The 26,482-nt window shown below is 47.4% G+C and overlaps 1 protein-coding gene across 1 annotated transcript in view; it reads right to left on the bottom strand.

Moving 5' to 3' along the window:
• Positions 1 to 26,482, bottom strand: part of RIOX1 (ribosomal oxygenase 1) — a gene marked incomplete at its 5' end in the record, with an annotated part of 155,567 nt that overhangs the window by 39,985 nt on the left and 89,100 nt on the right. The window contains 2 exon segments of the mRNA XM_077486487.1: positions 5,034 to 5,154; positions 26,298 to 26,439. Coding sequence (XP_077342613.1) covers positions 5,034 to 5,154; positions 26,298 to 26,439 — 263 coding nt within the window.

The following is a 26,482-nucleotide window of genomic DNA, read 5'->3' as shown; positions in this document are numbered from 1 at the left end:
CTTCTGCAAGACTATGGTATGAAACTGGGTGTACGGCACAGCCTCGGAGGCCACCATGAGCCCCAGGATTCGCATGCAGAAGCGTAGCGACAGCCACCTGCGGTTCATCAACAGTTTTACCGCCATTCTGAGAGTCTGCAGCTTGTCTGAAGGGAGAAACACTCTTGCTTCCATGGAGTCCAGCAGTAAGCCTAGGTACTCCAAACATTGAGTTGGTATAAGAACCGACTTTTTTAGGTTCAACAGCCACCCAAAATCCTGCCGTGTTTGCACGGTGATCGCCACATCCTCCTTCAATTCCGAGGTGGAAGATGCTCTCAGGAGGAGATTGTCTAGGTAACCTACGATCGCGATACCGCGTTGTCGCAGCAACGGCAAAACTGGAGCCAATACCTCGGTAAAGACTCGGGGGGCTGATGCCAAGCCAAAATGGAGAGCCACAAACTGGTAGTGGTCATCCCCAACTGCGAATCGCAGAAACCTCTGATGCCGGAGGCATATGGGTATGTGCAGGTACACAGCCTGGATGTCCAGAGACTCCAGGATGTCCCCTTGATGGAATGCGACTACTGAGCAAACTGATTTCATTCTGACCCTCTGTACTTTCACAAAGCAATTGAGGACTTTCAGGACCAAGATTGGACATACTCCTTCCTTTTTGGGGACTACAAACAGATTGGAGTAGAATCCCTGGAACTTTTCCAACCCCGGAACAGGTACTATCACCCTGGGAATTAGCAGGTCCCTTACCGCCCCCATGGGGGCCTCCCGGCGAGCCGGGAGCAAGGGTATGCTGGAAGGGAAGAATCTGTTTGGTGGCCAAGAGAGGAACTCTATCTTATAGCCAGAGGAAATCAGTTCGCAGACCCATTGGTCGGACAGCCGAGAGGCCCACCGGGCTGCAAACTCCCAAATGCGACCTCCCACCCATGAGACGGGCAAGCCTTCATGCAGTAGCACTCTTGCTCCCAAGCTTGCGGTTCCAATGATGCTTTTGTCCTTTAGAGGTCGTCCTGTCGGGCTGGGGACGTTTTGCTGAAGCCCCGGATGGGCAAAAAAGCAGCTTGTGAGTGGAAAATGAGGGCCCTTGCCTACGGCGTGGCTCCTTAGCCTTCCTGGCCTGTGGGAGTAAGGTACTCTTTGCACCTGTGGCATTCTTAACTATGTCAATCAACGAGGCTCCAAAGAGTCGCTCACCAAAGAAGGGTAGATCCGTCAGGGCTTTTTTAGATGCCTGGTCAGCCGACCAGAATTTTAGCCAAATTCACTGCTGACACGGAAGCCCTGGATAACAGAGGGAGGGTATCCAGGCCCATGTCACAAACTTACTTAAGGCCTTGCACTAACTGGTCTGCTAGTTCCACGCAGACAGGAGAAGCCTGTTGCTCCCCAAATTCGAGGTGAAAAAGTTTTGCCCACTCAGTAAGTGTCTGTGACACAAGTGCGGAGGCCAGTACTGGCCACATCGCTGACCCCACAACCGTAAACAAGGAATGGGCCACTGCCTTGGCCTTCCTGTCTGTGGGGTCCTTAAAGGCAGGAGACCCCTCTACTGGGATCTTGGTTACTTTGTTTAACCTGGATACTGGGGTGTCCAGGACCGGAGGAGCCGGCCATTTCTTGAGAAGGCTCTCCTCAAAGGGACCACTTTTTATCACCTTAGCAATGAACTTGTTAAGGACTGCCGACAAAAGCGTCCAGAGGCACTGCACGGTCTTGCAGGCGAACCGGGCTGGCTAGCCCAAGGCATGTTAACTAAAGGAGGATTCTGAGGTGGTTGGGTGCAGTCTCCGGCTCGGGAGAGACCCATTGAACTTTGAGCATTCCAGGGGAGGAGTTCTTTAGAAAAACACCACGTATGGGTTGGTTTTCTTAACAAGAGCCTGGAAGGGCTGAAGTAACCGAGAATATCCAGTCTTGGGGCTATTGCCAAGCAGGCTGAAAGATCCAGGTATCTCACAAGTGTTCTATAGCTTAGTTTCCTATATGTTCTGCAACAACGTCGGTGATAAATACTTTGTTTCTAAGTAAGCAACTTGTTGGCTGCTAGGCCTTGTGAGAGAGGGACTGTCCAACCTGAGTGTTCATCCAGCTGCGAATGGCTATTCTCTGGATGCAGTCAAACTAAGCAAGTTCTTTAACATTTATAGACTTTGACAAGAGAGTACCTGAACTTCCTTCCCAACCCTCTGATCCTAAGTTCTGTTCAATGGTTGAAGTTTGCAAATAAAATCCATTCAAGTGGATCTATTGTTAGTCTCAAGTTACTGGGTCATCTACCACAGGACAGCCCCTAGACATGCAACAAGGAAAAGCGGAAGGTAACGGTAAGCCCAAAAATAACCTTCAGGGGTTAGTGCTACACAAATGTTCTATAAAACTCAGTTTTGTCAAAATTTGGGAAATTGTTCTTGTGTTCATTGAGATATTGATTAAAATCATACTTTTCAAAAGGGATGTGCTCATTTATGCTGAGCACCGTGTGTGTGTGTGTGTGTGTGTGTGTGTGTATGAGTGGGTGTGTTTATATGTGTGTATTTATGTGCGTATGTGTGTTTACATGCATGTGTTTGTATGTACATTACTTCTAGTCCTGACCCCCATTCCTGTATGGTTAGAGATGATTTTTTTTATGGCTTTTCATAATAACAGCAAGAAAATGCCACTCCTCTGAAAAGCGATTCATGTGCAGATCACTTTTCGGAGGCATTTGACAGGTTGTAAAGAGGCAATAGGTTTGCCTCCTCACCTCCTGTTTTTACCCCCTAAATGCAGCATCACCCCACCGCAACTGAGTGCAATGCACACAGTTGTGGGACGGTTGCAGCATGGTCCCATTCACCTGGGAGTATACTTCCAGCTACAGTATATGTATACTTCCAGCTACAGTATATGTATACCCCCAGCTGCTGCCTTTGCAGCTAAAGGGGGAGCAGTTGAGGGTGGTTAAAATGCAGCTCAAGCATGTGGTTTTACCACCCCACCCTCACATGCAAACAAGCCCTTGGTTCACATCTGTGTGGCTAGATGGTGCACATAGGGCAGCCTAAGAAATTCCTGATTTATTTTTATTTTTTATGCGCTGCAAAGAAAATGCACCGCATTTGCCAATGCCTGGGTGCACCAATAAGCATTAATAGCATTAATGACATCCCCTGTGTGAATGCAAAGAGCAGTGAGTTTGTCCGCATGTCAGGAACGTGTGCAAATTTGCACGCGTTCCACAACATGCAGTAATATGAACTAAGACTTAGAGTCAATTCAACATCACCGGATTTCTGATACTTTTAGTAGGCAGTTCTGACTTAAATCAAAACGTAACTCCTAAATGTGAGTTACTTACACTTAATGCTGACGGCCCCCCCAGCAGAAATGTGTGACTTTAGTAAAAAAAAATTAAATGTAAATTATTATTTTTTGCCTCAGAGTAATTCCAAGCTAGGGAAGAATGTTACTGGTTCTACAGACTCCTGGGATACTTCACATCTCTAAGGAAGCTGTAGGATTGGCTCATAGAGCAGCCAGGGGGCAGGCCCCACATGCCATCGAAGCTGACTGCCTGCACCCAGCTTAAGAGGATCAAGATGGTGATGTGGGACCCGCTGTATGGCACTTGAACAGAAGATCTCAGTGGACAATGCTGAATTTGCTGGGCAGGTGAGCGTGTCTTGAAGAGAACCCAAGAATACAGGCAAGAGGGAAAAAATAAATTCGAGGGTAGTTGAGTACCATTTTAAAGCAGGTCAATTTAAAAAGGGATAGTACTGGAGGATAGATTTTGATCCATCCTCTTTGTGGGGGTAGTTGCTTGACCCATCTTTTTGTGGGTGAAGGTGGTTGATTCCAGTTAAAAAGGATGAATTTTTAATTTTTATTGACATCAATACTACCCATTTAATTTGCTTTTTCAATTCATCTTGATGACCAGAACCTGCATTTATTACAAAAAAAACAAAAACAGCAGAGACGTGACACTGTATTTTGTACAAATGTATTAAAGCATTACTTTCTAACTTACTAACTGTCTGTTATGAAGAAAGGACCCTTTTTACACCAACTTTTTGTCACATGTCCTGACATTCCAAACTTTTTTGAATAACTAATTTTAAAATGCATTTACATGAGTAACAGTCAGAATCAGTGTTGCCAACCCCCGATTACTTTTTGGATCACAGGTGCAGTATCGGGCACCTGTAGAAACTTCCTCCAACTTTTTTTGGTAGAAAGCTAGATGTGTCAAAAGACTGCAAGCTCGCTGATCAGGGAGTAAGAATTGGGGTGCTTAGCAACATGTTACATTCTAAATACAGGTGTAACATATAACATGTTTCTAAAGCTGAATTTAGCCTTTAAACACTGCAAACATTATGTAAACATTAACAATACTCGTAACAAGTAACCTGTCTGGCTTGGACAGGAGTAAGTAACAAAAAAAAAAAAACAACATATGGAGTGCAGCAGTCAGGATGAGTCCTCCCTTACAGCAAAGTCCCCAGCATTCCCCCTATAAATCAGAGTCTCCCCTTACATCCTCCAGAGTGCCCCCCCCTTACATCGCTGCCTCCAAAAACCAAAAACCACGCACACTTTGTAGATTCAAACAAATCTGCAAGCGATACTGGTGTTGTGGTGTAAACAGGGAACATAAAGAACAATATCTTCACACTATGGCAGCGAGACCTCACCATACCATTGTTCTCTATGTTCCCTGTTTACACCACAACACCAGTATCACTTGCAGATTTGTTTGAATCTGTAAAGTGTGCGTGGTTTTTGGTCGAAAGAGATGGACTGATCAATTGTTATAAATTATTGCACAGCATTTTTTCTACGAATACATTTTTCTAATGCCCATCTGTAGATATCTCTTTGTACAGCTATGATGCTTTTCGATGCTTCCATTTATTCAGTAAAAAACTTTATCAAAAGTACAGCATATAAAATGCTTCTCCAGCAACTGCAATCTTCTCTCCAAGTCCCTGTCCTTGATTAGACCTTTGTGTTTAAATCTAGCAGCAATGAGCAGGACTGACCTTGCAATATTGCCTCTGAGAAATCTTATCTGTGAGTCCTTTTCCAGCTGCATGGAGCAGTCAATCACACTTCCATTCTCCCATTTTGTTGGGACACCAAATACACTGCAAGCTTTTTCAGCTGAAAAAACAAAAAAGTGAATTGTTAAAGTCCAAATGTTTTTCTCATGCTATGATAATTTTACTGTAGAAAGGTTTCACAAAAAGAGGCTCCGCAGCAACCACTTTACCTGTGTTGTGATTGCAGCTTATATTATGGTTATTTCAAACAATACTAAAGTGCAAGAATGATAATATGGTAATAAATATGTTGAAAATTAAATGAAAATAATTCAAACCAACTCTTTTTTTAGTGCTTTTTCTTTTAACTTCTGTGTTATGCCCTGCCTATAGGTTTGACATTACACAGTTTACTCAGCCTGAAGCCCCTACAGTCTTTGCTTAGCATCTTAAGGCCTCATACACAGGGACGTTTTTAAAAAAAAAAACGGCTGTAAAGCTAGTACAGACTCCAGGAAAAAAGCAGCGTTAAAAACACGATTTTTTCTGCGTTTTGCATTGAATTCAATACACGCTAAGCTGCGCTAGCTTTCAGCCGCGTTTTTCTGTCTATATTCAAAAACCAATGGTTCCCTATGGGAGCCTATTGATTTGAATAGAAGTCGTACCAGAAGTCGGATCAAAATGATCCGACTTGTGGTGCAACTTGTGTGCTGAGAATCTTGAAGGGGAACCCCACGGAAATGTAAAAAAAAAAATTTTTTTGCATGAGGTCCCCCCCCTCCAAGATGATACCAGACCCTTCGGTCTGGTATGGATCTTAAAGGGAACCCCCACACCAAAAAAAAGAAAAAAAAACGGCGTGCCCCCCCCCCGATCCATACCAGGCCCTTATCCGAGCACGCAGCATGGCAGGTCAGGAAAAGGGGTGGGGACGAGCGAGCAGCTCCCCACCTCCTGAACCTTACCAGGCCGCATGCCCTTAACATGGGGGGTGGGTGCCTGCCCCAAAGCACCCGCCCCCCCATGTTGAGGGCATGCGGTCTGGTACGGCTCAGGAGGGGGGCGCTCGCTCATCCCCACTCCCTTTCCTGACCGGCCGGACTGCGTATGGATCGTGGGGGGGACCCCGCACCTTTTTTTGGTGTGGGGGTTCCCCTTAAGAGCCATACCAGACTGAAGGGCCTGGTACTGTTTTGGGGGGGGGGGGGGGGGTGGAGGACCTCACGCAAATTCTTTTTTAAATTACGGTAGGGTTCCCCTTCAAGATTCAGCACACAAGTCACACCGCAAGTCGGATCATCTGGCGGCTGAGATAATCCGCTTGCTAGTTTTCTACACCCAGAATGTAAACGGCTGACAGAGCTGGCACGTGACGCTCTGCCTACTGCAGAATGTGAGAGACCTCCAGCACTGCTGCGGAACTCCTCATCCCCCAAGATGATTACCTAAGCCACCGCCATGGCATTGTCCGACTGGATCATGACCGGGCAGAACTGCAGCCGCTGCAACTACGTGTGGAGGCACAGCCTGATCGCCCGTAGCTCCAGAAACGTTGATCGACAGGTGAGATTCTTCTGGGGCCAGATGAAGACCCAAAATCCCTCCCCAGCCAGTCAGGCTAGCATCTGTTGTGATCACCGTCCAATGGAGAGGAAGAAACAACTTCCCGGACCAAAGAGCCAGGGACCTTAGCCACCAAATAAGTGAAGCCTTGGTTAGATGGCTCACCTGGATTTAACAATCCGGGATGTCAGAGATTTGTCCCATCTGGAAAAGATCTCCCTCTGAAAGACCTGAGTGTGAAATTTAGCATACGGAACCACCTCCAAAGTGACCACCATGAGGCCCAGAACTCGCATGCAAAAACATAGCGATGACCACTTGTGGGACATCAGTAACCGCACCGCAGAGCAAAGAGTCTGTTGCTTGCTGGAAGGAAGAGTCCAGAATCAACCCCAAGTACTCCTCCAGGCATTCGGTCACAAAAATCGACTTCTGTAGATTCAACACCCAGCCGAACTCTCAAAGTGTCTGTATGGTAATGGCCACATCCTCTCTCAATTCTGAGGTTGAGGCTGCTCTCAGAAGGAGAACCAATGATCGCGATCCCTCGCTGTCTCAGCAACCCCAGAACCAGAGCCAGCACCTTGGTGAAGACCCTCGGCACTAATAACAGGTCAAAAGGAAGCACCACAAATTGGTAGTGCACGTCTCCGACCGTGAAACGCAGGACCCTCTGGTGTCTGATGCATATCGGGACATGCAAATATGCATCCCTGATGTCCAAGGAGGCCAGGAAATCCCCCTGATGATGCGCCGCCACCATGGAATAGACAGATTCCATCTTGAACCTTTGTACCCTCACAAAACAATCGAGGGCCTTGAGATCCAGGACCGGATGAACCCCCTCTTTCTTCGGAACTACGAACTGATTGGAGTAGAATCCCCAAAATCTTTCGGAGGCTGGTACAGGAATTATTACCCCCCCGCAGTAGCAAGTCCTGTACCGCTCCAAACAAGGCCTCCCGACGAATGTTCCTGTAGGATAATGTCAAACACAAAGAGAAATCTGGGAAAGGCGATGCCAACAATGGAGGCTTGGACTAGTTGTCTGAAGTCACATCAACATCGACCAGTCAAGAAAAAAGGTGAGTACGATTACCGGTATAGCTGGACACACATGTCATACGACAGTGGGTCATAAAGGCTTGCAATCACGATCTAATGCCGTGTGGTAGCAGTGGTTAGATGGATCCTTACAGAAGGTCCTCGACTCTGTATCCGAGAGCTCCAAGGAGTAAATACTCCAAGATGGCAGTATCTGGGACCAGTTCACTTGTTGTCCTCCAATGCTCAGGTTGAGATATAAAAAAGGTACAGAGGGGCTCCAAATGGTGCAGGTCAAAAAACACTCATGGGTTTATTGCAATATGTCATAAATAAAATGACACATCAATAAATATCCATAAAAAGTGATCACAATAGTAAAAGCAATGTGGGGGTACAAGAAAGCTGCCCGACGCACGACTCTAGAGGTCTTCAACAGGGGCTTGAGAACCAACTGGTCTGCTAGTTCCACACATACTGGGGAGACTTGATCATTCCCCCAACTCGTGGTGTAACAACTTGGCCCATTCCGTAAGATTCTGTGACACCAGAGCCGTGGCTAACACCGGACACAGCACCGACCCCACCACCATAAACTTAGACCGAGCAAACGCCATGGCTCTTCTGTCGGTAGGATCCTTGAAGGGGACCCCTCCACCAGAATCATGGTTGCCGTATTTAACCTGGATACTGGAGGGTCAACGACCGGAGATGTCGATTTCTTCAAAATTCTCCTCAAAGGGGTAACACACCGCGAAATGTCTAGGAACTGAAAAGGAACGCTGCGGGCATTCAATACTTATAAATAAACTTATCAAAATAAGCCAGGTAAGGAAACACCTTAGCGGTACAGACTGGCTTGCGAGACCGAAAAGAGAACCGACATCTCTGCAGATGTGCCAGCCATATCCGCCATCTTTAAAGTATCCTGCACCGCCGTGATAAGTGCCCCCACTTGCGCCTTCTCCTGCGCCATAACTGACGCAGAGGATTCTTCCTCACTGTCCGAAAGGTCAGGGCTGGCCTCCTCTGAACCGTCCACACAGGGGCGGCCTGCTACAGTGAGGCCCAAGTCTGAATTAGAGCCCTCCCCAGAAGATGGGGGGTGCTTTTTACCCCCCTTACACACGCACGCCACTTCCACCCTGGAAATAAATTATTCCAGGACCACCGATAATGCATCCAGGGGTACCGGCTGCCATCACAGGGGCATCTGGGGGAGCGGCACCAGCTTCAGATGCCATATTTGCCTCCAGCTCACCTGTCACCACCTGGGACTTCTAAGGCCGAGAAAAAATAAAAACTACCCTCCTTGCTGCCACAGATTGGGGCCCCCCCCCCCCAGAAGGACTCACCACCCTGACCAAGGAGGGGATGTGTGCAGTCCATCCCGCTGCAGCAGCACCGGCCACGAATCGATGTGTGCGTCTCTCACACCCTTCTCGGGTTCAATTGCCATCCAGCAATAGAGGCCCAACAGAATTCTCCACCGCGGCTACAGGAAAATAACCGCCTTCGCTTCAGACACAAGTGTTTGCAAACACCAAGAAAATGGCCATCGCACTTCGGGAAAAATAGGATTTTTGTATTCACCGTAAAATATTTTTCTCTGAAGATCATTGACGGGCACAGCATCTTCATCTTGACCTTAGAGTTATATTGCCCCTTTAAGAGAGGACTAGGCAGAAAGTGTTAAAAACAGCAACACTTGCACAACACCACCCATGGGGCAGTTCTACTGGCTATAACCGCTCACACTGCATCCAGCAGCTCAGTTTGTCAAAAGCAGTACAAACAAAGGAATACTCAGAAGACTGAAGAGAAGAAAGCCGTCACCTTTATATAATATAACCTCTCAAAAAACTTTTATAAATAGAACTATGGATTTCAAGAAAAACATCTCAGGAATACCCAAACGTCTACTCTGGGAAGGGATCATACGTGTGTGTGCTTATGGAGTGATGACCTCTTGCGATAAATATATATGACAACATTAGAAACACAAAAAGAAAAAAAGAAAGAAAAACTCAAAAAAAAAAAATCAACAAAGATTACATTAACCACTTAAGGACCGCCGTATTGCCATTATACGTCATCGCAATGGCACAGGCAGGCACAAGCACGTAGATGTACGTGCCTGCCTTCCAGCGGGTGGGGGGTCCGATCGGACCCCCTCCCGCTAGATACGGCGGTCCGTTTCCCTCCAGGAGCGATCCGTGATGAGGGGATGGCCGTTGGTTTCTGGCCACCCCCTCTGGATCGCTCCTGGCCAATGACGAGCTTCCTCCCACTGTGTATTGTTTACACAGGAAGGAGGAAGTGATGTCATTCTCCTCGGGGCGGTCTTTTTGACCGGACTACGAGGAGAAGACTAAAAGTAAGTGCACCAAAACACTACACTGACACATAGGTACACAACCCCCCCCCCCGATCCCCCCCGCCCCCCCTCCCCCCCCAGTCACAGTGTCACTGATTGCATTGATCATTTCTTTACTGATCAATGCATTCAGTGTCAGTTGTAACAGTTAAAACTGTCAGGGCAGTTAGTGTTAGGTCCAGGGTAGTCCCCTATCACCCCCCAATAAAGATTTACCCCCCTGACAGAGTTAACCCTTTCACCCCCTTTTGCCAGTGTCACTAAGCGATCATTTTTCTGATCGCTGCATCAGTGTCGCTACTGTCGCTAGGTAGCTAGTTATTTTTTTAGGTTCACCGCCAGGTTTTTATATCGCTAGGTACCCCGATATACTACCCAATAATGGTTTTAACCCCCTGATTGCCCCTAGTTAACCCTTTCACCCCCTTTTGCCACTGTCACTAAGCGATCATTTTTCTGATCGCTGCATTAGTGTCACTAGTGTCGTTAGGTAGCTAGTTATTTTTTTTGGTTCACCGCCAGGTTTTTATAGCGTTAGGTACCCCCATATACTACCCAATAATGGTTTTAACCCCCCGATTGCCCCTAGTTAACCCTTTTACCAGCGATCACCGTATAAGTGTCACTGGTGACGCTGGTTAGCCAGTTAGTTATTTAGGTTCCCCGTCAGGTTTTTATATAGTGCCAGGGACCCCCATATACTACCTAATAAAAATTTGAACCCCCTGATTGCCCCTAGTTAACCCTTTCACCACTGATCACCGTATAAGAGTTACGGGTGACTCTGGTTAGTTTGCTTTTTATAGCATCGGGGCACCCACCATTTATTACCCAATAAAGGTTTAACCCCCTGATCACCCGGCGGGTGATATCAATTAGGTTTTAGGGTCAGGGTCTGCGTCGCCCCAGGCAGCGCTAGGTTAGTGCCAGTACCGCTAACACCCACACGCAAAGCATAAACATCCTGTAGTGGTATAGAATCTGAACAGATCAATATCTGATCTGATCAGTTCCAAAAAAACGCATTGTTAGCGGGATCAGCCCAGATACCTGCTAGCACCTGCGTTTTGCCCCTCTGCCCAGCCCACCCAAGTGCAGTATCGATCAATCACTGTCACTTACAAAACACTAAACACATAACTGCAGCGATCGCAGAGTCAGGCCTGATCCCTGCGATCGCTAACAGTTTTTTGGTAGCATTTTATATTTAAATCCGGAAGGCAGTGCTTGGTTTTGGGGTCCCGTACGTGGCTAGGCTCCCAAAAAGTCCCCCACATGTGGTATCCCCGTACTCGGGAGAAGCAGCAGAATTTATTTTGGGGTGTAATTTGACTTATGCCCATAGCATGTGTGAGCAATATATCATTTAGTAACAACTTTGTGCAAAAAAAAAAAAAAAAAGTTTGTAATATTTCCGCAACTTGTGGCAAAATATAAAATATTCCATGGACTCAACATGCCTCTTAGTAAATAGCTTGGGGTGTCTACTTTCCAAAATGGTGTCATTTTGGGGGGTTTTGTGCTATTTTGGCATTTTATGGCCTTCGAAACTGTGATAGGTAGTGAGGAGTGAAATCAAAAATGCGCACCCTTAGAAATCCTGAAGGTGGTGATTGGATTTCGGGGTGCCGTGCGCGACTAGACTCCCAAAAAGTCCCACACATGTGGTATCCCCATACTCGGGAGAAGTAGCGGAATATATTTTGGGGTGCAATTCCACATATAACCATGGCATGTGTGAGCAATATATCATTTAGTGACAACTTTTTGTAAAAAAAAAAAAAATTTTTTATTTTTTGTCATTATTCAATCCCTTGGGACAAAAAAAAAAAAAAAAATATTCAATGGTCTCAACATGGCCCTCAGCAAATAGCTTGGGGTGTCTACTTTCCAAAATAGGGTCATTTGGGGGGGTTTTGTGCCATGTTGGCATTTTATGGCCTTCAAAACTGTGATAGGTAGTGATAGGTAGTGAGGAGTAAAATAAAAAATTTATGCCCTTAGAAATCCTGAAGGCGGTGCTTGGATTTCGGGGTCCCGTACGTGGCTAGGCTCCCAAAAAGTCCCACACATGTGGTATCCCTGTACTCAGAAGCAGCAGAATGTATTTTGGGGTGTCATTTCACATATGCCCATAGCATGTGTGAGCAATATATCATTTAGTGACAACTTTGTGCAAAAAAAAAAAAGTTTGTAATATTCCCGCAACTTGTGGCAAAATATAAAATATTCCATGGACTCAACATGCCTCTCAGGAAATAGCTTGGGGTGTCTACTTTCCAAAATGGGGTCATTTTGGGGGGTTTTGTGTTATTTTGGCATTTTATGGCCTTCGAAACTGTGATAGGTAGTGAGGAGTGAAATCAAAAATTTGCACCCTTAGAAATCCTGAAGGTGGTGATTGGTTTTCGAGGTGCCGTGCGCGACTAGACTCCCAAAAAGTCCCACACATGTGGTATCCCCATACTCGGGAGAAGTAGCGGAATATATTTTGGGGTGCAATTCCACATATAACAATGGCATGTGTGAGCAATATATCATTTAGTGACAACTTTTTGTAAAAAAAATTTTTTATATATTTTTTTTTTGTCATTATTCAATCCCTTAGGACAAAAAAAATTAATATTCAATGGGCTCAACATACCCATCAGCAATTTCCTTGGGGTGTCTACTTTCCAAAATGGGGTCATTGGGGGGGGGTTTGTACTGCCCTGCCATTTTAGCACCTCAAGAAATGAGATAGGCAGTCATAAATTAAAAGCTGTGTAAATTCCAGAAAATGTACTCTAGTTTGTAGACGCTATAACTTTTGCGTAAACCAAAAAATATACACTTAGACATTTTTTTTACTAAAGACGTGGCTGAATAAATTTTGCCCTCAATGTATGACTAAAATTTAGTTTATTCGATTTCATTTATAACAAAAAGAAAATATCTTTTTTTTTCAAAATTTTCGCTCTTTTTCCATTTATATCGCAAAAAATAAAAATCGCAGAGGCAATCAAATACCATCAAAAGAAAGCTCTATTTGTGGGAAGAAAAGGACGCAAATTTCGTTTGGGTGCAATATTGCATGACCGCGCAATTACCAGTTAAAGCAGCGCAGTGCGAAATTGGAAAAAGACCTCTGGTCCTTAAGGTGTTTATTGGTCCGGGGCTGTAGTGGTTAAAAAAAACATTATTATACAGAAAAAAGGAAAATGGCAGTAAAAGCACCAATGTCATGCTAAGTCATATAAGAATGGGTTCAAAAAGGAAACAAGGACCTCTAACAATTATTAATAAATGCATTAACATCCCATTCAATGTTCATACCGAATGGGGTGTAAGTCTGAGCTTGGTAGATCCACTTTGTTTCCAGGCGTGAAACATGTCGGGGATGAAACCAGTTTGCAGACCCACTGGTCAGAAAGTAGGGAGCCCCACCGGGCTGCAAACTCCCGAAGGCAGGCACCTTATACGACTGGGAATGCTTACCTGCCGACCCGGGCGGACTAAAAATCTGCTTCTGAGCGGAAGGACCCTTGCCTACGGCGTGGCTTCTTACCTTTTCTGGACTGTGGGAGCAACGTACTCTTACCCCCAGTAACATTCTTAATAATGTCATCCAGCGAGGCACCAAATAGCCCCTCTCCCTGGAAGGGCAAGTCCACCAGTGCTTTCTTAGATGCCTCGTCCGCAAACCAGCATTTCAGCCAAATAAGGCGACGTAGCACTACTGCTGATACAGAAGCTCTAGAGAGCAAAGGGGCCGTATCTAAGGCTTCATCACATACATACTTAAGGCCCTGCATCAACTGGTCCACCAGCTCCACGCAGACTGGGGAAGCCTGTTGCTTCTCAAATTCACAGTGCAACAATTTTGCCCATTCAGTAAGCATCTGTGACACCAGGGCCATGGCTAACACTGGCCGCAATGTTGCCCCACCACCATAAACATGGACCGGGCAACAACCTCGGCCCTTTTGTCGACAGGGTCCTTGAAAGCAGGGGTCCCTTCCACCGGAATCGTGGTTACCTTATATAACCTGGATACCGGGGGGTCAACAATTGGAGATGTCCATTTCTTCAGGAAACTCTCCTCAAAGTGGTAACGCACCACCATGCGTTTCGGGACTTAAAAGGCCCGCTGCCGGTTTCCCCACTCCTTGTAAATAAACTTATCAAAATAAGTTGGGTAAGGAAACACCTTAGCCGCGCAGGACCCGAAAGTGACGACACCTCTGTAGATGCCCCTGCCGTATACTCCATTTTTAGGGTATCCCGCACTGTTGTAATAAGTGCTCCTACAAGCGCTTTTTCTTGCGCTGACCCAGACACAGTCATCCTCACTGTCCGAACAGTCCTGGTCCGCATCCTCTGATACGTCAGAACAGGAGCCGTCTGTCACAGCGGGGCCCGAGTCTAAATCAGAGCTTTCACCAGAAGACGGTGGGGGAGAAGGCTTTTTTTACCCCCCTTGTGCAAGCACCCTGGCAACACAGGCCTCCAGGACCGCCGACAGAGCGCCCATAGGCACCGCAGGTGCAGGGGAACAAGTGCCAGCTTCCAACGCTATGCTGACCCACACTCGCCTATCACGACTTAGGGACCCAAGGCAAATCACACAAAATGTCCACCCTCCTAGCTGCCACAGACTGAAGGGCCCCCCCACAGGACTCACCGCCCTGACCCAGGTACTACGCCATGCTGCTGCTGTCCGCTCTCCCGTGTTATCCACGAAGTGTGTGTGAAAAGCGCACTGTTCTAGAAGGAAACAAGCACCCAGTGCTAGAGGCAAAACTAGCAGAGGCTACTAGCAATAACTTCTGAGGGCGTCAAGAAAATGGCCGCCGAACTACCAGAAAATGTCTGAAAGGCAAAAAACTGTCTGTGGCTACAAAGAAATGGCCTTGGCCCCAGGAAACTGGCCGCAGATCGCGCGGCGGCCTCCCCATATGTCAAACACAGCACAAACACACTACCGTGGAACCAGAAAACAGGGAAGAGGACGAGTGGACACCCAACACCCAGTGCAGCCCCCTGCCAGGACCCAGAGCCCCCCCAGAGAACTGCACCACACCCCCATGTGCCCAGTCACACAGAGGCCCATAGCATGAAGAGGAGGGAAGGGACAGGGAGAGAAGAAAGGGAGAGAGAGACTCCCTAGTCGACCTCCCAGGGAATGCCCAGCTGCTCCATCCTACCGAGACAGGTGGAACCATACTTATCCCTCCCTGCAGGGACTGCTGGACGCATTCCACAGACAGACCCATCACCCGAGCAGTACAGGATGGCTGCCGGCCATGGCACACTGACACAGACAGCAGTAGTCCAGTCATATGTGTGCCCCAGAACATATAGCTCACCGGCCACCCCTGGATCAAACGGGGCATGTCGTGGCCGACCCAGCGTGTAGCTAAGGTCTGCCCACACTCGATGGCCAGGCTGGGGAGACTACAAGGATCTATATTATCCAGCCTGTCACCCAGCCCGGCTGTTGATTGTAGATCACAGGAATCAAAAATGCAGAAAAAAGAAAAAAAAATACCCAGGACCAAGGGTCCCAGCGGGAGCCAGGTCCTTTTCCTACACTAGGCAGAAAAAAAACTGAGCTGCTGGATGCAGTGCAAGGGGTTATAGCCAGTAGGACCACCTCCTGGGGGGTACTGTGCAAATGTTACTGTTTTTAACACTTTCTGCCTAGTCCTCTCCTAAAAGGGTGATATAACCCCAAGGTCAAGATGAAGATGCTGTGTCCGTCAATGAACAAAAGAGAAATGGCTGCAGCTCCAAGAAAATTGACACGGTTCTCGTGGCGAGCATTCCCCCTGCAATGATGGCTCTGAACATGGATAGAATGCCAACTACCCCCTATACCAAGATGTCCAGAGCCCACCTGGAGAAGCCCCACCTAGGCCAGGTAGGTGCATGCACCCCACTGCTCCTAGTAACCGGCAGCGTCCGAGGGAAGGGAAAAAAGGAGAGGGAAGAATGGGAGAGCCTGGTACCCCCAATCGACCCCCCCCAGGGAGTGCCCAGCTGCTCCCCCGTGCCTGGACCAGTGGAGCCCATACTTACCCTTCCTGCAGGGATTGCTGGCCACACTCCACAGACAGACACATCTCCCACCTCGACGGAGTGGCTGTCGGTCATGGCAACACTGTGAGCCAGACAGCAGTAGCCCGGTCATATGTGTGCCTGCAAGACTGTACCTTGCCGGCCGCCCCAGTCCCGAGTGGGGCCTGTCACGACTGACCCAGTGCGGAGCTAAGGTCTGTGCGCACTCGATGGCCAAGCTGGGAGACTACCAGGATCTATATTATCCAGCCTGTCACCCAGCCCGGCTGTTGACTGCAGATCACAGGAAAAAAAAAAGGAAAAAAGAAACAAAATCCAAGGAACCACAGGTCCCAGCAGGGAGCCAGGTCCTTCTCCTATACTAGGCAGAAAAAAACTGAGCTGCTGAGAACAGAGTGGGGGGTTACTGCCAAGAAAAACTGCCCCTGAGCGGTGCCTTTTTTTGTTTTTTTGTTTATCTTCTGCCTAGTCCTACCCATAAATAAGGATCAACTCAAGCCTTTTTCACATACTCCATGTGCAGAGCCCGCCAGGAAGTTGGCGCAGCAGTGCGCTAATCACGGGCAGTAAGACATTGGCCCGATGCGCGGCTGCAGAGATCGGGCAATGTCTCACTGCCTGTGATTAGCGCTGCGCCGACTTTCTGGCGGGCTCTGTACGTGGTGTATGCGAACACGCCTGAGCTTGTCCTTACTCCTAAAGGTGGCGATATAACCTAAGGCCAAGACTGAGTGCTGTGTCCATCAATGAACGAAAGAGAAATTCTGTCCTCTCTTTCTGGAAAAAAATGGTGCTCTAACCCCAAGTGATCTCCTAGATGAGGTTGTCCAGGGATTCGCCAGCGGCATCTTCCTATCAAAGGCAAACACAAGAGGTGTTTCTTGCACTTATGTTCCACAGACCAATATTTGAGCCAAAGGGTTCAAAGAATATGTACCCAAAGGGGACCCATTCTGGCTATTTGGCATATAATGTCCACAACAGGGACAATTAACAGTCTTGTTAAGTCAGAAAATAGTTGGGTAAACAACAAGGACAGTCCACTTCTTTAGGAACCCCTTAACCCCTTAACTAAGGTATTGCTAGGCAAAACGTTAAGAAGAAAAGACTTTATCCGTGTTAGGCGAATCACAAGGTGACTGGTTGCAATTGGGAATGCACAGACTTGGGACTTTTAGGCAAACTCTAAGAACTATTAATTTCAGGTGTAGCAGACACAGGTAGGTAAACTTGGTAGATGAAAAAAAGGAATTTGGATGGAAAAAGTTTATTCTCTCAGGAGAAAGCGTTTGTTATCCTAAGACGCTAGAAAAAAAAACAAAGCTTGCTGGTAGTGGGAGGGGTTATACTTGGCTGTCCTTTAAAAAATTTGTTTACAAGTGCCCAATCTCTTGGACTCATCAGTCATAACCCGATGTACCTGAATACTTCGTCCTGTGTCCCTGAATTTATGATAAGGAAAACTATAGGGTTGGCTTTCAATCCTGCTAAAAGAGATTTAAGGTCTTCCAAATCTTACGCCTGGTTTCCCTGGTGACCATGAAGCCCACCTGGTTTAGAGGAGTATTTTTCTTTTATCTAAAAAAATAAAATAAAAAAATGTTGGGAAGCCAGGATTTTTTTTTTTTCACCATCTGTGTCCTATTGGGGAGATTTCCCTTTCCTCTTCCATAGAGGAACAGGAAGGGATAGGAAATCCCTGTAAATTAAGACAATTCCTTGGTGACCCCCAGGTCACCAGAACTAGTGCTCCCATTGGAAAAATTTCCCCTCTTACTTTTCTGGGGACAACCTAAAATGTGGGATTTTCTTTTACTTTCACTGCTAATGGTAAACAGGACAAATCGAGAGGGTGGATCTCCTTAAGTGGGACATAGACCGAAATAAAAACCGACAAGCATTCTAATCCCTCTCCACTCTGTCCAAAAGTAAAAAAAAAAAAAAAAAAAAAAAAAAAAAAAAAAAAAGTTTTGCCTTTAGTTATACTTTAACCGCTTGCCAACCGCCTGCTGTCAATTGACGTTGGCAGAATGGCACTCCTGTGCAAATCGCTGTAGCTGTACGGTGGGCACTTTAAGGAGTATAGGGCGCTGCATAGGAGCTTGTGCACGTGGCCAGCGGCCCAGATGGCCACCGGCTACTCGTGGTTGCTCCTGTCAATGTAAACAGACTGTCAGGGGCAAGGAGAGTGATCTGCTGTTCCTAATGCTTATGAACAACGATCGGTCTCCTCACCCAGGCAGTCCCACCCCCCCCCCCCACAGTTAGAATCACTCCCTAGGTAACACAATTAACCCCTTGATCACCCCCTAGTGTTAACCCCTTCCCTGCTAGTGACATTTATACAGTAAACAGTGGCTATTTATAGCTCTGATTGCTGTATAAATGTCAATAGTCCCAAAATAGTGTAAAAAGTGTCCGATATGTCACAGATAAAAAAAAAAAAAAAAACGCAGATTGACGCCATTACTATAGCCAATCAATATACGCTTATTGCGATTTTTTTTTACCAAAAATATGTAGAATACATAGTGGCCTAAACTGAGGAAGAAATTTGTTTTTTATATATATATTTTTGGGGGCTATTTATTATAACAAAAAGTGAAAAATATTGTTGTTTTTTTTTTTTTTTAAATAGTCTATCTTTTTTGTTTATTGTGCAAAACATAACAGCAGCAGAGGTGATAAAATATCACCAAAAGAAAGCTCTAGTTGTGGGAAAAAGAGGGACATCAATTATTTGGGTACAGCATCGTACGGCGGCGCAACGGTCAGTGACACAGTGCTGTATCGCAAAAAAAGGCCCAGTCAGGAAGGGGGTAAATTTTTCCGGGGCTGAAGTGGTTAAGCAGTAGCTAACACCCAACAGGTGGTCTTTTCTCTCTTAATGGATTTTAGTAATATGTACCCATAACAAATGGGTAAAATAGGATTTTTTTTACTCACCATAAAATCCTTTTCTCTGTAATTCACCGACCGACACAGCTCCTCTCTGCAACAAATGGGTTGTTAGCCCTATCACTAGCAGAATACTAGGCATAGTTGTAATACAACACTCAGAAATCTCAGTTCCGCCCAGGGGGGCGGTCCCTCAGCCTACAATCCCACAGCCTGCAACAGCAGCCTCAGTACGTCAATAAGCAGTATAACGTAGAGAGGAAAGAAGGGGCAGGTGCTGTGTCGGTCAGTGAATTACAGAGAAAAGGATTTTACGGTGAGTGCAAAAAATCCTATTTTCTCTTATATTCACCGACCAACACAGCTCCTCTCTGTAACAAATGGGATGTACCCAAGCAGTACCAAAATGAGGGGTGGGAAAATCGGCATAAAACTTCATCCACCATGACAAGAGGGAACTAGCGAAACTAAACCCATGAAAAAGAACAGCAGTGTGTGAAAAAACCACCACGCACAACAGGGTATCCTCAACAGGAGTGATCCCCAAGACCGCAGCAAACGGCGGAAGTAATGCAACAGTGTAGTAACATAATGGTACTGCGTTTTTAGCAAAAAAACAGGAAAAAATATCTATTGCATAATCAATTGCAACTGCACGGCTGCCTGCAGAACTTTGCGGCCAAAACAGGCATCAGCTGATGCACTGACGTCTACCTTGTAGAACTTGGTAAACGTATAGACAGACGACCAGGTCGCCGCCTTACACACCTGAGCGACGGACGCTTGGTGTCAGAAGGCCCAAGACGTTCCGATTGCCCTTGTAGAGTGGGCCGTGACCAGAAAGGGGGGCACCTGCCCCTTCAAGGCGTAGGCTTGATCTGTCTGATCCACCTGGAAATGGTGGCCGATGAGACCGCCATGCCTTTCTTTGGACCAGCCGAAACAAACAGTGAGTCTGACTTCCGAAAGGGAGCCGTGGCAGACAAATACACTTTCAGAGCCCTAACCACGTCCAGAGTGTGAAGGGCCACCTCCTTAGGGTGCTTCGGTTTAGGACACAGAGATGGCAATACAATGTCCTCATTGATATGAAAAGCCGAGACCACTTTCGGTAGAAAAGTTGGATGCGGACTCAATACCACCTTATCCCTGTGGATAACCAGATAGGGCGACTTGCATGACAAGGCCGCCAGTTCCAAAACCCTCCTGGCCGATGTGATGGCCACTAGAAAAAACATTTTCAGGGAAATAGTCAACAAGGGAATCTCCCCGATATTCTCAAATGGCGGTTTTTGAAGCGCCGACAACACCAGGTTCAAATCCGAAAGGGGTAACGGTGGACGCACTGGTGGGACTACGTGTCGTACTCCCTGAACACTAAGGAGTGCGATGCCAGGGGTCATTGAAAGAGAGACAGATAAGGCTGATATTTGCCCTTTGATGGTACTTAATGCCAATCTCTGGTCAACTCCTTGCTGAAGAAACAGCAGGATCCTGGATATGGAAAAGGAGCGCAGATGCCATCCTTTCTCCTCACACATGGAGATGTAGGCCTTCCAGGTACGATGGTATATATTCGAGAAGATTTCCGTGCCCTCAACATAGTTGGAATCGCCGAGTCCGACAGACCCCGGTTCCTCAACATCTGGCTCTCAATAGCCATGCCGTTCAAGCCAGCGATGGCAGGATGGAGAATTGGACCTTGAGATAGGAGATCCTCTCGTAACGGCAGTCACCAAGGAGCGTCTGCCACTAGGCGCACCAAGTCTGTGTACCAAGGATGCTGAGGCCAATCTGGGGCAACCAGTATTACTGGGATCCCCTTGGCCTCCACTCTGCGAATCAGATGTGGCAACAGTTTCAACGGAGGAAAGGCGTAAATCAGCTTGTACTGATCCCACGGAGCCACCAGCGTGTCTGACCACGGATCTCTTGTCCTGGACACGAATCTTGGCACCTTCTGATTGAGACGGGAGGCCAGCAGATCCACATCTGGTGTGCCCCACTTCAGGCACAGCAACCTGAATATCTCCGGATGCAATGCCCATTCTTCTGGGTCCAGCATCTGTCAACTCAGATAGTCCGCCTGGCAGTTCTCCACTCCTGGGATGTAAATGGCCGACAGGGCCGGTACGTGTCGTTCTGCCCACTGAAGTATGTGAGCGACCTCCCGTGCAGAGGCTGAGCTTCTTGTTCCCCCCTGGTGATTGACGTACACCACAGCCGTGGTGTTGTCTGACTGTATCCTGTTCGGACGCCCTTGAAGTCTCATTGACCATGTGTAGAGGCATAGCCTGATCGCTCTCAATTTGAGCAGATTGATAGGCAACCCAGATTCTTCCATCGATCAGAGGCCCTGAGCCGACTGAACGCCCATCACTCCACCCCAGCTGGATAGAGTGGCGTCCGTTGCAATCACCGTCCATTTCAGAGGAAGGAACGATTTTCCGGACTGAATCACCGGGGACCTCAACCACCAGATCAGTGAGTCTCTGACTGACTGGCTCACCTGGATCTGTCGATACCGGGACAACTGAGATTTGTCCCATTTTGTCAAAATCTCCTTCTGCAGGACTCTGGTGTGGAAATGGGCATAAGGTACTGCCTCGAAGGAGGCTACCATGAGTCCCAGTACTCACATGCAAAAACAGAGCTACGACCACTTGCGGCTCATCAGCAGCTTTACCGCAGATCTGAGAGTCTGCAATTTGTCTGAAGGGAGAAAAACTCTCACTTCCCTGGAGTCCAACAGCAAACCTAGGTACTCCAGATGCTGGGTCGGCACAATAGCAAACTTTTTGAGGTTCAACAGCCACCCAAATTCTTGCAGGGTCTGCATGGTGATCGCCACATCCTCCTCCAATTCTGAGGTGGATGATGCTCTCAGGGGATCGTCTAAGTATCCAACGATTGCGATCCCACGTTGCCGCAGCAATGCCAAAACTGGACTGTCCGTGGGCATCCTGTCGGGCTGGGGACGTTTTGTCGAAGCTCCGGGTGGACGAAAAAGCCGCTTGTGAGCGGAAAATAGGGCCCTTGCCTACGGTGTGGCTCCTTGGCTTTCGTGGTCTGTGGGAGTAGTGTACTCTTACCACCTGTGGCATTTTTAATAATGAGGCTCCAAAGAGCCGGTCGCCAAGGAAAGGAAGATCCATCAGGCATTTTTGCCAAATTAGGTGCCTCAGCACCACAGCTGACACCGAGGCCCTGGATAACAGAGGGAGAGTATCCAGGGCCGCGTCACAGACGTACTTAAGGCCTTGCACTAGTTAGTCTGCTAGTTCCAAGCAGACAGGGGAAGCCTGTTGCTTTCCCAATTCGTGGTGCAAAAGTTTTGCCCACTCAGTCAGTGTCTGCGACAAGTGCGGATGCCAGTACAGGTCGCACGGCAGACCCGATAACCATAAACAAGGAACGAGCCACGGACTAGGCCTTCCTGTCCGTGGGATCCTTGAATGCAGGAGTCCCCTCAACCGGGATCATGGTTACTTTATTTAACCTGGATACTGGGGGGTCCACGACCAGAGGAGCCGACCATTTATTGAGAAGGCTTTCCTCAAAGGGGTAACGCACCACCATGTATTTGGGGACCGAAAAGGTCCGTTGCGGGGAACCCCATTCCTTGTAAATGAACTTGTCAAAATAAGTCAGATACGGGAACACCTTATGTGCTGGCTTGCGGGACCCAAAAGGGACCGGTACATCAGCAGATGGATCCGCTGGCTCCCGAATCTTCAGGGTATCACGCACAGCTGTGATAAGTGCTTCAAGAAGCGCTTTTTTTCGCGCCCGGACCCGGACTCATCCTCACTGTCCGAAAGGTCCTGGTCAGCATCATCTGACAAGACAGAGCAGGAGTCACCGGCTTCAGCAGAACCCGAGTCTGGGGCCACTTTTTAGCACCTTTTTTCCCCCCTCGCACCACCTCCATCTTGGCAACGAACGAATTGAGGATCGCCATCAGGGTGTCCATGGGGACTGCGCAGTCCGCAGGTGACAAGGTTGCAATTGCCTGGATTTCGGGGGAAGAAACACCAGTTTCTGAAGCCATGCTGACCCTACCCTGTCTGTCACCCGAAGGGGACTTAGGACAGCGACAGTCCCACCCTCCTTGCTGCTGCTGACTGAGGGGTTATAACCCGCCGGACTCACCACCCTGAGGAGATCAGCGCTGTTCACAGCAGTGCCTGTAGACCCCTAGTGTTCCCAGGTCCAGAGGAACCAAAACTGTCGCTGGCAGTCCTTCAGAACGATCGCTGAACGATCTGAAAAACATGCTCAGACTACATAGAGGGCTGTCCAGTGCCCAGTAATGACAAAACAGGAAGCGGAGGGCACATGAAGCTGTTGCTAGAGCACTAAAACGTGCTCCGGCTTCTAGAAAATGGCCACCAGTGTCCTGAATAGGGAAGCACTGGGAAAATGGCCTCTTGAAGCCCAGCAGCATGCTGCCCTTGCCCACACCGAAAATGGCTGCCAGCCAGTTCCATGAGAGACAAACATGTGGCAGAGACACAGCGCTGTACCGACACACAGGCAAACCTCATAGACACCTCCCGGGAGTTAAGCATGCAGGATCCTGGCACCACCTGCCAGCCAGATCCCAGGTGAGAGCCCTCAGGGGCACACACACGCCGCTCAGTACCCATGTGCAGCCCCCCCCCCCCCCCCCCCGAGAGGAGATGGGGACAGGGGAGAGAAGAGAGGGAGGTGAGGGACCCCTGAATCAACCTCCCAGGGAATGCCCAGCTCTGTCAGGACAGGGAGAGCCGTACTTACCAGTCCTGAAGAGCTGAGAGACATTCCATTGTAGACCTACTCCTGATCAGTACAGGGAAGGCTACTGGCTTCGGCATACTGTGACGCAGACATCAGAAGCCCGGTCATATGTACGCCCCGGAGCATAAAAGCTCACGAACACCTCTGGAGCTGAGGTATGTCGTGGCCTGCCGAGCCGTAGCTGCGACCTGCATGCGCACGATGGCCGGACTGGGGAGACTACAAGGATTAGTGAACCAGCCTGTCAGTCAGCCAGCTGTTGATAGAAGATCACAGGATCATTCATCTTGCGCAAAAAGCAAGGCTTCTGCATAAAAAAAATGGACTTATGTGCCCGCAGGGTTCCTAGGTCTTTCTCCTTCACTAGGCAAAATAAAACTGAGGCTGCTGTTGCAGGGTGTGGGATTGCAGCCTGAGGTACCACCCCCCTGGGAGGAAATGAGTGTTGTATTAAAACTATGCCTAGTATTCTCCTAGTAATATGGCTAACAACCCATTTGTTACAGAGAGGAGCTGTGTCGGTCGGTGAATATAAGAGAAATATGTTTTGATGAGTAAGATGAAGGTACACTGCGGGGAAACCAGGCTCTGAAGATCCTGGTCATCTGCACTGAAAGCTTTACCAGCAGAAAGCAACCAAAACTGGTTACAAATGATATGTAATAGAGAGATCCAGGTCCCTAATGTCATTATCCTTTAGATTTGAGAGGTCCAAATTATTCAGATCATTTTGAACCACATCAAAATAGTGGGGGACTGGCTGCTTAAGGACTGTTTGTTTAAATAAAGAGGCAACAAAAAAAAAAATCCTTGGATGCTGTGACGATATCCTAGACAAGATTATCTATAACAGGGCAGGAGTTTTAATTTGGGAAATATATGCCAAGAGCTCAAGTTTGTGAACTACTACCTTTGTTATTATTCTCAATAAAATGTCAAAAACCCTTGGCTTTGAGACAGTATGATTATTTTAAATCATTCCTTTGGGAAGTATAGTTTTGAAGCTGCCAGGAACTTGCTAGGAACTTTTTGGGGCACATTTTATTTACATATATACAATCTAGAACAGCCTTTTTAACCCTTTCCCGCCGAGCGTACGCAGATATGCGTACCCGGCTTCCGGGGGTTATACCGGGATGATGCCTGCACCTGCAGGCATCATCCCGGTACCGTTTTTTGCAGCAGGCGATTGGCTATCCAGGCATAACAACCGATGCGGCTAAAAGCCACTCGGCTGTTATGCCGGAGGAGCGGGAGGGGACGTCCCCCCCTCCCGCCGCTGTTACCGGTGCTCCCGCTCGATCGGGAGCACCGATTTCCTAATCCGATGCCTCCGGCTGCTGGGGAGGAACTGGAACGAAGCCGTAATCGGCTTTGTTCCAGTCTCCTCATCGCAAACACGGAAGCGACGTCATGACGTCACTTCCCGTTTACTCGGCTGCCAATGGCGCCGGTTTAAAAAAAATATCCGGTATTCAGAATCGCCGTTTTCGGCGATCTGAATACATTGAAGTGTAAAGGAGGGGTGGGGGGTCTTTTTAGACCCCCGATCACTCCATAAAGAGGACCTGTCACCACCTATTACTGTCACAAGGGATGTTTACATTCCTTGTGACAGCAATAAAAGTGATCAATTTTTTATTTATTTTTTAAAACAATTTAGTCATTTTAAAATAAATAAAAAAAAAAATTTTTTAAAGCGCCCGCCGTCCCCGCGAGCTTGCGAAGCAAAGAAAACGCATACGGAAGTCGCGCCCGCGTATGTAAACGGTGTTCAAATCACACATGTGAGGTATCGCCGTGATCGTCAGAGCGAGAGCAATAATTCTAGCACTAGACCTCCTCTGTAACGCTAACCTGGTAACCGTAAAAAAAATTTAAAACGTTGCCTATTGAGATTTTTAGGTACCGTACTTTGTCCTCAATCTACAAGTGCGCGCAATTATAAAGTGTGACATGTTTGGTATCTATTTACTCGGCGTAACATTATCTTTCACATTACGCAAAAAAATTGGGCTAATTTTACTGTTTTGTTTGTTTTTTATTCATGAAAGTGTCCCTTTTCCCAAAAAGTTGCGTTTAAAACACCGCTGCGCAAATACCGTGTGACATAAAATATTGCAACAATCGCCGTTTTATTCTCTAGAGTCTCTGCTAAAAAAATATATATAATGTTTGGGGGTTCCAAGTAATTTTCTAGCAAAAAATATGGATTTTAACTTGTAAACACCAAATTCCAAAAATAGGCTTAGTCATGAAAGGGTTAAACCAAGCTGCCTTGGCAAAATGGCTAAAAAATGCCTCAAATTGCACAAAAACTGTCAACAAGCTGGATCAAGCCTGCCTTTGGTTACACAAAGGCACAGGATTTAATTGTGCAGCATTACCTCTTTGGGCACCATTCGGGCAATCTACTAGCATTATAGCAACTGATGAGGTGATAGCTTGATTGGGCACCTGAAGGTGGCCTTGTTTGTTCCTCCCCTGCCCCTGTCAGCACTGAGGTCACATTAATATGGCTCACAAAGTTCCCCACATACCAGGAGTAAGTACAGGAGGCAGACAGTCATGGAGAAACGCCTTAGCCTTCTGATCTACAGTTGCATCTACTGGAGCATACTCCGTCAGCTTCTTCATCAGCGAGTGAACCTTCTCTATAAATGCATTTCTACGTGGATCCTCCTTGAAAGTAAAGGATATCGGCATCAGTACAGCACATAAGAAT

The sequence above is a fragment of the Lithobates pipiens genome, unplaced genomic scaffold, assembly GCF_037356315.1.
Source record: "Lithobates pipiens isolate NorthernLeopardFrog02 unplaced genomic scaffold, aLitPip1_a1.2 Scaffold_18, whole genome shotgun sequence".
In the NCBI taxonomy this organism is placed as follows: Eukaryota; Metazoa; Chordata; class Amphibia; order Anura; family Ranidae; genus Lithobates; species Lithobates pipiens.
Note: the sequence above shows the minus strand (reverse complement) of the source record. Positions and strands in the feature narration are given on the sequence as shown.